At 40.7% G+C, this 15,056-nt stretch overlaps 1 protein-coding gene across 12 annotated transcripts in view; it reads left to right on the forward strand.

The window, feature by feature from the left end:
• Window positions 1-15,056, forward strand: part of Ralgapa2 (Ral GTPase activating protein catalytic subunit alpha 2) — a 256,314-nt gene that overhangs the window by 136,623 nt on the left and 104,635 nt on the right. For 11 of the 12 annotated variants that reach the window (XR_010047469.1, XR_010047470.1, XR_010047468.1 and 8 more), the window contains 3 exons: window positions 9,246-9,374; window positions 12,538-12,666; window positions 13,404-13,462. Coding sequence is in view for 8 of the 12 variants with exons in the window: in XM_063248618.1 (XP_063104688.1) it covers window positions 9,246-9,374; window positions 12,538-12,666; window positions 13,404-13,462 (317 nt within the window). In the remaining 4 variants the exon portion in view is untranslated. Of the gene's footprint in view, window positions 1-9,245; window positions 9,375-12,537; window positions 12,667-13,403; window positions 13,481-15,056 lie in introns of all 12 variants that reach the window. The other variant, XM_063248623.1, reaches the window with a different exon arrangement.

Here is a 15,056-nt window from a genome sequence, read left to right on the forward strand (position 1 = left end):
TAAATTACAAAAAAAGGGCTATAAAGTATTTCCCAAGCACAAAGGAAATTGTCACCTGTCGTGACTGCTCTGTGTGGTCCACCCAGCCCCACCCTCACTGGTGAGGGCCTGTGGGATCCTGTAACTCAGTGACATAGGTTGTCATATTTTTACAGGACACAGAAATATGTTGACAGCTTCAGTTGTGCTGCTGTGTGCAGATGGAACAATTTTATATATGGGAAAACAATGCTATGTTGTGTTATCCTAAAATGAAAAGATACTAATCGAATTCCAAAGTGTATTTCTTTTCTGGTGTGAGGACACCAGCGGACATGGGAAAGCCGGCAGAAAGCATTTTTCTTCTCTCACTTGCTCTCTACTGCAGGCTGGGAAACTGCTCCCCAGGATGTGCTGCCAAAGTAGCCTCACTCCCTGCAAGCCTGAGAGCCAGGCGCCCTGATGGTCACACACCAGACGGGGTGTGCTTTGGTGGAATGCAACAAGCCCCAGTACCTTCACAGAGCTGTGATCCCAGGGAGTCAAGTCTAAAAGCCACACTGGTATGCATTGTGCAGTATTCAGTTCAGAAGAAGGGACCTTGCCCACCTTTTGGAAGTCACATCTCACACATAAGCGCAGCTTCTCCCAGCACTTTCCTAAGAAGAATGCTGCCTCTTGTAAGGATAGCATTTTATGACTCAGTTGTCTGTGTAATAATATTGCCTTAAAAATAGGATTTAAGCTTGTGGATTCACTGGCTTTGCTTGAAAGTATCACTTTCAAAAACAAAACTCTGTGTGGATGGTCTCTGTGTGTGGAGGGACTCAAATGAACCTGCACAGACCTCCACAAGACCTGCAGCGAGAGCAGAGTGGGCTTTGTGTCTGTACCCAGCCACTGACACAGTTTCTGGCCTTCACCTGTATTCTCTCTGTCCGTAATAGGTTAGATATTTCTGATGATCTCCATCTTTTTCTTTCCTACACTTTTGTGATTCCAGGAAACCCAGTTAAATACCTGATTGCTCAAGTTCAATAAGGATGTTTTTCCCTATGAAGTGTCTACTCCATTCTGGGTCTGCTTGGACTCCACATTTGGGTGAGGTGATTGTTTTGCTTGCTGTCACTGGCAGTGTTAACTAAATCTTCACTGCACCCTTGTAGCTGTGACGCTAGGCCAGACCTGACCTATGGTTTCACCCAAGATTATCTTTAGTATTGAGAGTATATTTCTAACCAGTGCATTTCTGAGCAAGGGTTAACACTAAAGCTGAGAGCAGCATAGTTGCTTACCTCATTGGCACCTATATCATTTATGCCTATGTGTATTCTATTCCCTTTGGTAGTTCCTATCTTAAGGATAGTACTTGCATGATGATGCTGTGGGAATACATGTAGAACCATCCTCCTCTCAGTGCTGCCAAGGACCGACTGCTTTGGCTTGTACTGGAGAACACTGTACAAGCTGCCCAGGACAGAGGTTCAGGGGGCACAGAAAGACTTAAGGCAGGTTCTGGAATACACAGCAGAGTCCATCAGCAGAAGCCAGCCTCAGTGTCCCCCTTGCTTCCTTGACAATGCAGAGGTACCTTCTACATAGGTGTGCCCATTGATTTTGGCCTCAGGTCTGGTCTTTTGGCACTGCTTTATCTGGGTTGTGTGTGTGGAGTCTGATGTGGCCAGGTCACTTCTGATGTTGTCACTTGCAACAGCAACTTGTTGCATCCTTTGTTTGTGGGAGTATGATTGTGCAGATTTAATAAGTTCTTATTAAAGAACATCTGCATGTGTATCAGCCTCTCCACAGTAGCCTGTTGTACAAACTGCAGTGTCACAGACTGGAGGCCCATCAGCGTCAGCACTAGGACAGTGGTTGCCAGGGTAGACCACCCATCTTCAGGGCACTGTTGCCGCAGCTGGGAAGTCGCTTTTATCCATGGCTCTCCAAAGGCTTTTCTCCTCTCATGGGATGGTCAATGTGCCCTAATCCCTTCTGGACTGACCCTCCACCCACCAGTCCCCCAGTTGGCTGTGACCCTCAGTGTAAAGATGTGATGTGAAGAACAGTAGCATGCGTGAGCTCATCTGCAAGCAGGGCTCTGTGTGGGTCAGAGATCAGGAGCCTGTGTTTTGTTCATGTAGCCAGGGAGTTGGGGCTATGGGTGTGACTTGATTCATGTGGCAGAGAGGAAGTTCCTTCTGGGAAACTCTTACCATGCTTTCCACATTCTTACTGAAAGTGTTAACTTGCTGCTCCCCAAAAATATTTTGAATAAAAAAAGGTTCCCCTGGGTTTAGTGCTAATCATAGCCCCTACTTTATCAAAGAAGTAACAGGAATTTCCATTTCCAACACCCATGTTCTCTGTAAGATCAAGGACAAGACAGGGGTGTCTATTTGCGTCCCTTCTGTCATACAGTTCTGCACTGCCTTATAGATGCTGACTGGGGTAGATAGATAATAAAATAAAATCAGACTGGGAAGAAAAAAAGCAACATTTACTTTCATAGATGATTTGATTATATATTTGGGAAACCCTAAGGAATACACACACACACACACACACACACACACACACACACATTACACTCACAAGTTTTAGAACTAATAAATGAATTCTGTAAGATAGTAGTATAACAAGATCATTATATAAAAAATTAACTATTTCTGTATACCAGCAGTGAACAATTTGAAAATGAAATTCATAAAAATTCTATTTATAATTGTATGAAAGAATAAAGTACTTAGGAATAAATTTGTCCAAGCAGATGCAAGATGTATACAAACTCAAATCTTGCTATAGAAAATTCAAAAGTACCTAAGTAAATGGAAAAGTACCCTGTATTCCTAGCTCAGAAGACTTAATCTTGACAATACTCCCAAAACTCACCTACAGATTTAACACAATTTCTATCAAAAATCCAAATGGATTTTTTTCAGAAAGGAAAAACCTACTTTAAAATAAATAGGGAATTACAAGGAATTCTGAGTAGCTGAAATAATCTTGAAAAGGAATAATAAGCAGAATTCCTGATTTTTTATTTTAAAACTTGATACAAGACTACAATGTTCAAAATGGCGTGGTATTAGTAAAACAGTAGATATATAGATTAATAAAATAGAATAGAAAATCTAAAGTGAACCCAGATATCTGTAGTCAACTAATTTTTTTTTTCTTTTTGTACCAAGGATTGAACTTATGACCTCGTGCTTGCCAGGCAGGCACCTATGTTGTTGAGCTAAATCCCCAGCTCTAGTCAACTAATTCTTCACAAAGGTTTAAAGATAATTCAGTGGGAAAAGAAGTCTAGTGTTACTGAGAAAACTAAATATCTACATGTCAAGGAGTGAGATGAAACCCCTTAACTCACACTGTACAAAAAAGGAAGGAGGAAATCTTAGTGATTGTAGATTTTACAAAAATTCTTAGATACTGACACCCAAAACACAGACAACAACAGAAAAAGTAGATGAATTGGTCTTGAAAATTAAAGTCTTTTGTTCCTCAAAGGGCACTATCAAGCAAATGAACAATCAACCCACAAAATGATAGAAAGTATTTGCAAATGTCAGAAAATGCACACAGAATATGGAAAGAGGTGTGAGAGCTCAGCAACATGAAGATTAATGGACCAAATACAAAACAAACATAGGACTTTGATACATTTATGCCTCTCAAAAGAAGAAGCCCATGAAAGGTGTTCCACCAGTACCAGAGAAATGCAAGTTTAAGCCATAGGAAACACGTGTTACTAGGATGGCTGTCATCATTTTTAAAAAAGAAAACAATAAATGTTGATAGGGAGCCAGAGAGATAGTAACCTTTGTACTCTCCTGGTGAAAAAACAAAATGATAGAACTGCAGTGGAAAAGTGTTTGACAGTTGCTCAAAAACATTTGGTTAGTAGAATCAGCAGTTCCACTGCTGGATCGATTGCTACAAGAACTGATGAGACATTCAGAAAATTTGTGCACACATTTTGATAACACTATTCGTAATCACCAAGAGGTGGAAACAACTCCAGTGTCCATCAGTTAATGGAACCATAGCAGTGTAGGGTACTGACATAGTGGAATATTATGTCACTTGGTAATAAAGGAATGAAGCAGTGCTATATGCTGCAACATGGATGGACCTTGGGAATGTTGTTTCTTGGGAAAGAAGCCAGATGCAAAGCACCACATGCAGTGTGCTCCCGTATTTTGAAATGTCCAGAGTAGGCAAATCTATAGAGAAAGAAAGTAATTAGTGGTTGCCAGCTAGGTAGGGAGAACTGAGTAAGGGAGAAATGGGGCATGGCTGCTAATGAATATAGGGTTTCATTTTGGGGTATTGAAAATATCCTCAAATTAAAAAGTGATTGCACAATTCTGTGATTACACTAAAAGCAAAGTACACTCTAAAAGGTGGATTTTACTGTGTATGAATTCAATTCTATGTTAATAAATCTGACCTAGTTAACACAGGAGCAGCGAGGGTAGCCTTGCTCCCTTACCTGCACTGTCCTGGGAGCACAGGTCTCAGTGTGGGAAGCCCAGGTGGCTCTACTTCTCAGACTCAGAACCCAATTACTCTGTCCTGGCCCATGTCCTCTACCTCGGTAACATTGTTACATCTAGAGAAGTCACACTTTGTCCAGTGCTAGTAAAAATCTCTGCCTTTTTCCTGAACAGATTGCACCACACGTGACCATTTAAGAATATAACATATAGCACATGCCACATATTATTTGGCCAGCTCATGAAAGCAATTTGCAGCCTTGCCCTGCTATCTTTTTGTTCCCAGTGAGTTCCCTGGAAGTATGATACCCATATTGTGTTCTGCAGTGCTTTTTTGTTGTTAAGGATCATAATGTCAGAGGCCTTACTTTTTGTCACCAGGGGCCAGGTAGCAGCTTGAGTGTGTAAAGGATACTCTGGGACACAGAATTGAAGGTGCAGACACCCACTAGCAGGCAGGAGAGGCCGGGCCTTGGGATTTGATGCGCCCAGGTCTGTTCCGGTAACTAATCCTCTTGTCAGACCGTTTCTGAGCTTTACCACTAAGACAGTAATTGTTATTTCCAAGAATGTCCTCAAGGTCCTGTAGGTTGTGACTCCCAATAATTGTCAGGCTATTTAAATTTTATCCAGGGTTAGTGTCCGGATTATTCCTCTGCATTCAAATAGTTTTATAATTAATTATCCAAGTATGAGTTGAGTCCTGTCTTTTCATTAGCCAGATCACTGGAATAAGCAGATCCCAGCATTTCCCACTTTACCTAATAGAAGAGCTTCTGATAGAATTTCTTAGAGAAAAGACCAACATTTTCCCTGAAAAATAGTGATGAAGTCACCTACCTCATAGTAAGGACATGAAAAGAGGGGCTGGATGGGTTAGCAGACCCATATTTATTTCTTGGTTCTGCTTAGCCTCATGGGGGACTGAGCAGTTTGGGGGAATAAGCAGATCTGTTTGCTCGGAGAAGCCGGTGTGCATCCGAGGAGGAGAGGCAGGGAGAGGGAGACAGATGGCCAGCTATTGTGTTACAGCTCTCGGCTGCACACAGTGAAAAACATATATGTAATCGGTGTGAGAGCACTGTCGCAACACTTCTAATACTGTCTGAAGGATAGCCGCTTCCTGAACATTTGTATTTTACAGAATCCTCTATTGAAATGTTTTTATTTACAGGGTTAATCCATTTTAAACCGCTTTAAAGTGAACATTTTCCCCCATTTTTGTCACCACTGTGCAATATTTTGAATCAAAATGGCCCATAATGGCCCCTTTTTTTATTTTCCATAACAACACAAGCACTAAATTATAGCTGTGCAATTATGTAAGCAATGGAAATGCTTTCAGAATGAATCCTTCCTTTTAAATTTTCATTTTGTGTAATTGTTGGAAGGTTTGGAACCATAATAAACAAAATTATTTTACACATTTATCGTTCTAAAGGTCAATTATAAGAGAACTAAAGAAACAACACTATGCAAAATGAAGAAACCAATTTCTGTTGCCATCACCATATGTTTTTCTTATCCCTCACGGTTTTTCCAGTTACTGTGTACATAGCATTCAGTGAAAGCGATTCATTTACCGGGCTGAGGATGGTTTGTGTTTATAGAGCTGTGCTTTGGAGGGGAGGAAGCAACACGCCTCTGTTTGAATTACCTGATTTTTTGCAAGCTCAGTGATAAGAGACAGATGCTGTCCTTTCCTCCCTTTCTCATAAACCCGAATCTCCAGGCGAGCTACAAATACACAGCTGCTGCACACAGCCAGCTTCTCATACCTGATAGGTAGCATGTCGCAGCCTTCTCACCAAAACAAGAGAAAAGCACCAATTCAGGGGCTTGGATTATTTTCTGTGAACAAAAAGCACGTGAAAGAGTTTTATTTGTGCTTCATCCTTGGTCAACTTGAAAGAATAAATGCAGTGCCTCATTTAGATTCCATTTGCCATTGAGCTTATTTAGATTATGGTTTCATCTGTTTAGAGGGAGGAAAAGCAACTGATTCTTGCCACCAAACTCAGTTGTTTGGAGTAAGGTCTGGTATTTCTCAGAGGATTGAAACTTAGAAAATCTGAAACGGCCATTTTCCATTTTGCTCCCTCATTGGGCCCTATTGTGCCTAATCATGGTCACACTTTGGTAAGGATGCTGTGTGAGGGTGCTGATTTCCAGAGCTTTATAGGGTAACGTGTGATTCAAGAGGCTTGTCTGTCCTCCCTTTAAAATGCTTTTAAACATTCTTTGAGTAAATCAGAATAACAGTTTACTGAATCATACAAGCTAAACCTATGAAGTAAAATGTTTCAGAGTCCTTGTCCTATTAGAAGACCTTTTCTTTTTTTTTTTTTTTTTTTCCTTTCCTTGCAATTCTGATTATTCCTGCATGGCCCTTTCTAGGTTGCAAGGGCATTTGCCCACATCTTCTCTGCTGCTGCAAACTACTTTTTAAAGAAAGATGGTCCCATTTTATGCTAGTGAGGGGTGAAGTTCTAGGCATGATGGGATCGTTCCAGGTTTCCCACAAGACTGTGGCCCAAGCTTCGTTGCTCTGGTTTTAGAATCGTGTTGGCTGAGTGAGGGTTCAGGGGTGTTTTCTGCAGGTGCTCACAACAGAGATGACACTGAGACACAGTGATCCCGCTCTGGGCATGATGGCCTCTTTCCTGATCTCGGCCCAGCCTGGTGACACACTTAGCGGGATCTCAGAGTGGTCAGTGAACTTCTGACAGTGCTGTGGCCTTCCAAGTCACCTTCTTAGCAAGACAGCCCCCTGACCATCAGTGATATTTTAAGCAAAAACTCAGTATCACTGGCTTGCTGTCACTTTTGGTTCCAGGAGCATTTTCTGTTTATGCCCAAGGGTGCTCATTTTCCAGAATAGTTTTACTTAAATTCAAACCGAGTGAATCACTTTGAAAAACCTGTCTAGGAAGATGTTCACTTTGAGGGTAGATGCCACAGAGGGCACGAGGGTCGGCCTGGTGGGTGTGTTTATGAAGCCCTGGAGGAAGGTTCACAATCTTGGGCTTTTGTTTCATGTTTCCAGAGATCCCAATTGCAACTGAGGTCTTGGCTTCTGCAAGGAAAGGTGCACTGGGGTGCCGCTGTGCAAATGTGCAGAGCTCTCTGGATTTGCTCTTTGGGGAACATGCAGTTGCTGTCTTTGACTAGCACACGGTTGTCCCAGTGTGTAGGGCGTTATCACAGAGATAGAATCTTCGGGTCATTCCACTTCCGTGCGGATGAGCAGAACAAGCAGGCCTGCAGCTTTCACTGGGCTGGCTGGTCAGATGGTGCCCTCCCTAACCCCACATTAACTCTGCCCTGGTGCTGTCTTTGGCAACTGTGGCGTGGCCCCTGCTTCTCCTGGGTGCTGACTCCCGTGGGTGGCCGAGGAGGGCAGGCCAGCCATCTGTTGCTGTGCCCGCTCTTTTCCATCTTCCTGCCTATGGAAACAGGTTCCGTTGAAGTGACTCTTGGATGGGGTCCAGGGCCTAGGGGAGCCGTGTGATTCAGCTCCTCACTGATCTATTGTCTTCAGTGGCAGTGGCAACTTAGTAAATTTTTCTGAATGCCCCTCACTCACGGATCACTGAGGCAAGATGGATCATTTATAAATTGTGCTTTAGTTTATTAAAAGATTTAGTTCCTAATTCCCATAAACTTATGCTAGAAAACATTTTTTAATTAAATCTCAAAATTCCAGTGGTACAAATGGCTCATTTGACTTAAGTGTGTGCTAAAGATCTTTAAAACCCATAGGCTTCAAGGTTTTAGTTCCTCATCTCAACAGATGGAATTAACACAAACATAACAAAGTTAACATCCTGGTTGTTTGCATTATTAATCTTCACATGCATGGCATTCTGCTACCTTGCTCGCCAGGTTTGCATGAACCCTTTCATTGCAGCATATGTCAACAGAAATGTGCTTCCATCTGCCGCCAGAGAGCCTGATGCCTGATATTCCCAGACAAGGCCCGGCACAATGCGTACCTCTATGAGTAATTACAGGTGTGTGGTGAGGAGACCAGGGCATTAATCAGAGGCTTAATTATGAAAAAGGTGGATCTTTTGTTCCACTCCCAGAGCATGAGTTTACCACACACTTTCTAAGCTGCAGCACCCATCTGCTTGGCCCCTTAGAGTGTTTGCCTTGGCTGATATGGGCCCTAAAGTGTATGTCAGGACATGATTAAAGCCGGTTTAAACATTGACTAGGAAGGAGCGTGGTTCAGGTTGACTTCCCTTTCTTTCTTCTTTTTATCTGTCTATCTATCTGTTTATTTTGAGTATAGGAAAAAGTCTGCTGAAATGCCAAAACTTTACATTAGGATTTGCTGAACTGCCATATGTGAGTTCTGATAAATTAAACAGGATGCACTTGTTTTAAGGATGTGGCTTATGAAAATTCAGTGAGTGTACTATAGGAGGCAAAATGTTTCGTGAATGCATAGAAATTTTGTTTTAGGAAGGCAAGTTGTTAAATGAGATTATTTTTGGTGTGAAGGATTTGAGTTCATGTATTAGAATGTAACATGTTGCCACCACTTTGCTCTAGTTTAACACAATTAAATCAGGTTTTATTTAATGTCTCCCTCCCATTCCCTATAAGATGGTACAGTAACTACTGAGTAACTCACCTCCTGGTACCCTGTCCCTGAAAAATGTCTATCTTCCAAATCTTTGTAGAATATAACACAATGGTCCTATGCACACACAAACTACTTTGGAATGTTGTCCTAAAACTTCTCTTCACTTACAGGATATCTTGAATACAATCATAAGACACTGCCCACCCCGCTTCTTCTCCCTGGGTCTTCCTGGCTTCTCCATGCTGGTGGGGGACTTCATCACAGCCGCCGCCAGGGTCCTTGGCACAGACATGTTGGCGGTGAGTGTGACAATGCTCAGATCTGAGCTCCCAGGAGGCCTCGCAATCGCTGACAAGGTTCAGATTTCTCCACTCTTTAACAGGTGTCGACTCATTAGTGCAATGTGAAACTGGGCTTTCAGGGTAGATACCCTGGCAGCTGACGTGTGAAATTGTAGGATAAGATGACACACTGGTATTGGAAAGGCGTTTCATCAAAAGGCCAAAGTGTGAGAAATCATATCCTCACTAATATCTCAGCACATTTACACCGTCAGAGACAGGCCTTGTCTGTTAGAATCTCATTAGCATTTTCTAGTAAATACATAAACTTCTGAAGTAAAGAGAATTTTAAGTGTACATTAGTAGTTAGGCACATTTTAAAAATTAAGTATTGGTTACTCTGTCTTATAGAAAATATTAATTAATTTACTTGTTTATTTTTGTAGTGCTGGGGATCAAACCCAGAGCCTCAGCACGCTAAATATATGCTGTACCACTAAGTTGCACCCTCACCCCAATCTTTTCTTAAAAGGTTAGAACACTAAAATTTTAACCAGAAATGAATATGTTCTTATAAATATATTCTTGCTATTATTTCAGTGCAGTTGCTGGATTGCACATGCACTAGGCTGAAATATGAATAAACATATTCTTACAAACTTAATTTATAAAAGTTCTTATAAATGTACAAGAAAACACTAGCAAAATTCATGATGAAAAATTAGAAGCAAATGGGCTAAATGTACATTAAGGGTTACAAAAGGAATTTATTTTGCATTTACTGCTATTATTTCACAACGCCTTAATGCATTTTGAAAGAAATACTTTTCTACATTTAAATTTAAAAGACCTTCCTTCCCACATATACTCTGGAGAGCAGTTATCTATTCAGTCATTTTTCTCCTTCAAATGATATAAATAAAATGAGCTTTTTTGTTTGCCAGAAATTTATATTGAAGTCACTGAGAAGCCAGCATCCTAAATTTTGTTCGATTCATGTTTATGTTTTCTCTCCACTTACTTTTTTTCAGTGCAAGGTAAATTCAAACTCCAATCTTTAGGTTGTAAATATTTTTAATATTCTGTGTACATAATATTTCATGATGATCTTTTTGTGCATTATTATAGGCAAGAGAAGGGAAAAAAGACAAGAATGAGGGAAAAAATAGAGAAGAAAAATGCTGAATTTGGTGACTTAATATTTTATTATGAATATTATTTCTGAAAAAGATTTTAGGAAAATTAAATCCCAAAGAACAAATTTATTTTTAACCACTTAAATCAACATTGAAAAAACTTGCAAGATCTAGGCAGGAAAATCATACTTCTTTACTGAAAAGTACTTTTACTATTTGATAGAAGAATTTTCTATAAAAATACTAGAATGAGATATATGATTTACTTTCCCTATTTTCTGTGCCGTTGTATCTTTTAGCTGGTTGAGCTATAAAATTAGCCTGCCACACATACAGTAGGCTGAAAGGTATGTGAAAAAAAAAATACTTACTATCACTAGTCATCAGGGAAATGCACAGTTATCACAACTGTTGGAATGACTGACATCAAAAGAACAAAGAAACAAGCTTTGAGGATGTGGGAATGTAAATTGGTGCAGTCTTTCTGAAAACTAATAGGAATGTTTGTCTTATGAGCTGCTTTTTTATTGTTGGAACCAAATAACTTGACACCCACAACATAAAAGAAGAGAGGCTTATTTTGGCTCACAGTTTTGGTCCATGGTTATATCTAAATCAGAACAAGATTCCTCGAAAAAATTAAAAGTAGAACTATCATATGTTCCAGCAATTGCACTTCTGAATACATAACCTAAGGAAATGAAACCAGGGTGTCAAAGAAATATCTGCATTCTCCTGTTCTTTGTAATGTGATTCCGAATGGCTATCTTGTGGACACAACTTCAGTGCGCATCTTCAGAAACACTCACCATGGTCCACTGTGCACCAGGACCTGAGTCTGACAGTGTCTCTCCCCTCAAAGCGGCAAATTAAAAAACTTAATACTTCAAATAAGTTTCTATCTAGCTCTCCTACCCAACCCTGCATGCTCTGCTTGCATCTCTCTGCTAAGGAGGGAAGTTCTCTCATTTCACACTACAGGCCCAGTGTGAGCCTGGACTTAGATAGTCTCAGTTCAAGTTTAGGGTCAAATTTACTGGTTAGAAGACTTTGACAAACTACTCAACTTCTCTGAGCCTCCGTTTTCTTAAGGAAAATGCAAGGGATAATAGTATTGACTTCACTAGTTGTTGAGGAGGATCTGGAAGGAATGCTTGTGCAGCATTTGGAAACAGTGTCTGGCACAGAGCGAGGTCTCCTCAAGTCTGAGCTGTAATTGTCATTGTTAAATAGTAGGTTAGATGGACAGATGGACAGCAGCTGGATGGCACGCCTTTCAAATACTGTGCCTGCCCTCATTCTTGGCTACTTGCAGCTGCAAGACTGAACTGAAACCTAGTAATCTGATGCCTCCTTTAATATTTACCTAATTTCCATAATGAACAAATAAGGAATTAGTATCCTTATTTGTAACTTAGTAGCTCATAGTATTTTTTTTTTTTTTTTTTTTGCAAAGTTGTTCCTTGTGAGACACCGGAAATTTGGTAGATGGTGTCTTCTCTACGATAGCTTCCTCCAAACCGATTCCTTAAGAAGTTTCCTTCATTGTTCTTCACAGCAAAAGCTGGTGTTATTTTCTCTGTTTTCTTTCTTTCTTTTTTCTTTTTGAGACAGGGTCTCTCTCTGCAGTTCAGGTTGGCCTTGGGCTCACTTTGTAGCCCGGGCTGGTCTCAAACTCTCAATGATTCTCCTACCTCAGCCTCTCAAATGCTGGGATTACAGGTGTGAGCTACCACGCCCAGTTACTCTGCTTTCTTAAGAACACTAACAGTGAAACAGTGTACACCAGTCCAGTACTCTGCCTTTCACATTTTGAATGAACCTGCACACCAGTTTTCACTGCGTTTGTTTACATCTATGTGTAGTAATATTTTCCATTCCTTGGAAATTAGCTTTTAAAATATTTGTCAGGAAAATAAGCTGGTATATAGTATATTTCCAATCACGATAAAGTAATTACCCAGATTCCTTCTTAGAACCATGAAGAAGTAAACTGTCCTTGCTTCCAGAATGCAAGCTGTGTGCTTTTCACTCCTTGTGTGCAGGCCCCTCGTTCTGAGGCACTCACCATCCTCGGATCCCTCGTCTGCTTCCCAAATATCTACCAGGAGATCCCATTACTGCAATCCGTGCCAGAAATAAATGAGGTCGTCACTGGCACTGAAGATATCAAGGTGTGTAATGCGCTTGACCACAGCTCCAGCTTAGCATTTTACAGTTCCAGCTTTAGCTTCCATTTTTATACATTGATCTGCTCATCCCTGAAAGTTTGCTGCATCTTTTGAGTGTTTCGCTATTGTTTTCAGAAGTCTTTTGGAGGGACTGTAAACATGTCCAGAGCGGCCTGCAGTTAGGCCCGTCACTTCACTCCTTGGTGTTTTTATTAGGTCTATTGTCCTAGGGATCCAAATCATGTAATGAGTTACCCTTTGTAATAATTTCAGTAACTTAGTTACTCTGCATTAATGCATCAAATGAATTTATGAGAAATAATCAAAACTAAGTACACAATTTTGTTGGCCTGATTAAATACTACTAATAATTTGAAATTCCAAATTATTTCTTGGAGAATAAAAGTACTTATTCTCTCCTCAACTGACTTTTGAGGCAAGCAAAATAAATTCCAGCATCAATCAATCGAATCATGATACATAACTCCAACACATAATTCAATGTACATGCATAATCCAATTAGCATAAAAGTGAAAGGAGAGTTTCCTCTCTGGAGGTCTGGCTGCTTTCACAGCTAACCCAGAAACACTCCTGCTTCTGCCTCAGCCCCACTCCACAGAGCTCCCGAGCTCCCTTGGCCTTCAATAGCTTCGGGCTGCATGAAATGTGGTCAGCCATGTGGAAAACCAACTGTGACACAAAAACAAAGTTTTTATTTCACCTAATTTTGTGTTTTTAGCATTACCTCATAAATATTTTACTGAAGAATGCCACAGAGGAACCAAATGAATGTGCAAGGTAAATGTTGGACAAGAGGTAAACTCTTTCAGAATTTTTATACATTTTTGTGTATAGACAGTTAATGTTTAAAGAAAACACTTTTTCCTTCACCTAACTTTTATACACAGTAAAGTATACATACAGTAAGAATTCTGTCATAAAAATGCTTTGCTCATTTGCATTATCTATTTATTTTTGTTTTTTTCTGAGACAGGGTCTCACTGTGTAGTTCAGACTGGCCTTGAACTCATGGCCGTCTTCCTGCCTCAGCCTCCCAGATGCTGGGATTACAGGTGTACACTTTCATGCCAGGCTACTTGATTATTTAAAAAGCCAAGATTATTAATTGAAGAGACTGAGGTCCAGAAGCTTTTGAATTATATATAGTATGCTATCTTTCATGTAAGAAAAAAGCAAGCTAACAATAGGGACATACATTCCCTGATGCTTCAGAAAGGAAAATGGAAGGGTTACCATAGAGTGGTGATCCCAGCTGGTGGTGACTCTGTGCGTAGAAGAGCCTGGCACACCACAACTGCTTCTGCCAGGCCTGCAGGTTGCTGCAGTCTCCCAGTGAGACTGTCATTTCTCTGTTCATGTGTCTCTCTTCCTGGCTGTAGCTAGGGCTGGGAACACTGCAAGGCATCATAGGAGCCAGTCCTCACTTCTGGAGAGCTGTGCCCTGCTGCTCCCGCCCCACTCCCAGCAACCTCTTAACTCAGTGATCTTAAGCTTCTTTCAGCTGTGCACATCACTGTCTTCCTCAGTTATCTGTGGAGGGTGGCTTAGCCCAGGTTTCCTTCTTGCTGTTGCAGAAGCCATCTGCTCCTTACCAGCCTGCTAGTGGTGGACCATACTCGGCGGATGTGGGGCCAGGGCTGGCAGGGCTCATCCTTGCTCAAGGAAGTTAGGTTCCTGTTCATGGCCTGTCCTGCCTTCCCCATCCTGCTCCAGGTTACAGTCTCACAAACTGAGCAGATGACTTTTATTTTCTGCCATCAGGGATAGTTTATGCAAAATTACTTAATATTCTTATGTCTTCATAGACCTTGGTGCTGTCTTTGGGAGAAGTTTATCCACTGATGTCTGCCATGGTCCTGGGAAACTGTGATCCCCACCTCTGTCCCTCTCTCCACCTCCCTCCCTCCCTCTGGCCCTCTTCCTGTTTCCCCTACCCCTGGTAATTTTGATAAACATTTTCTAGAAATTTTCCCATTTTATCTGAATTTGAAGTACACTTCAAATAGTATACTATTTTTATTTCTTTGACTTCTATAGTTTCATCCACTTTCTAAATCTATGACACTTTTTGTGTGTTCTCTGATTTTTTAAAAACTACTCTTGCCAAAATTTTGACAATTTTACTGGTTTTTTTCAAAATTAGAGTGGGATGTGTGAGGCCCTGGGTCCAGTCCCTGGCACCTGCCACGCAAAGAAGATTTTTGTCTTACATTTGTGTTCAGCCTTTCTATTCTATGTGTTTTTATTTCCTACTTTCTGCCCTTTTTATTCTACTATCTTATTTTTATTGTTACTCCTATTCTTAGTACTTAGTATATTAATATTTAGCCTCTCTTTTACTAATATAAACATTTAAGACTTTATTTCTAGG

The sequence above is a fragment of the Cavia porcellus genome, unplaced genomic scaffold (assembly GCF_034190915.1).
Source record: "Cavia porcellus strain 051 isolate PalLab524CR breed Dunkin Hartley unplaced genomic scaffold, mCavPor4.1 scaffold_5, whole genome shotgun sequence".
Taxonomy (NCBI): Eukaryota; Metazoa; Chordata; class Mammalia; order Rodentia; family Caviidae; genus Cavia; species Cavia porcellus.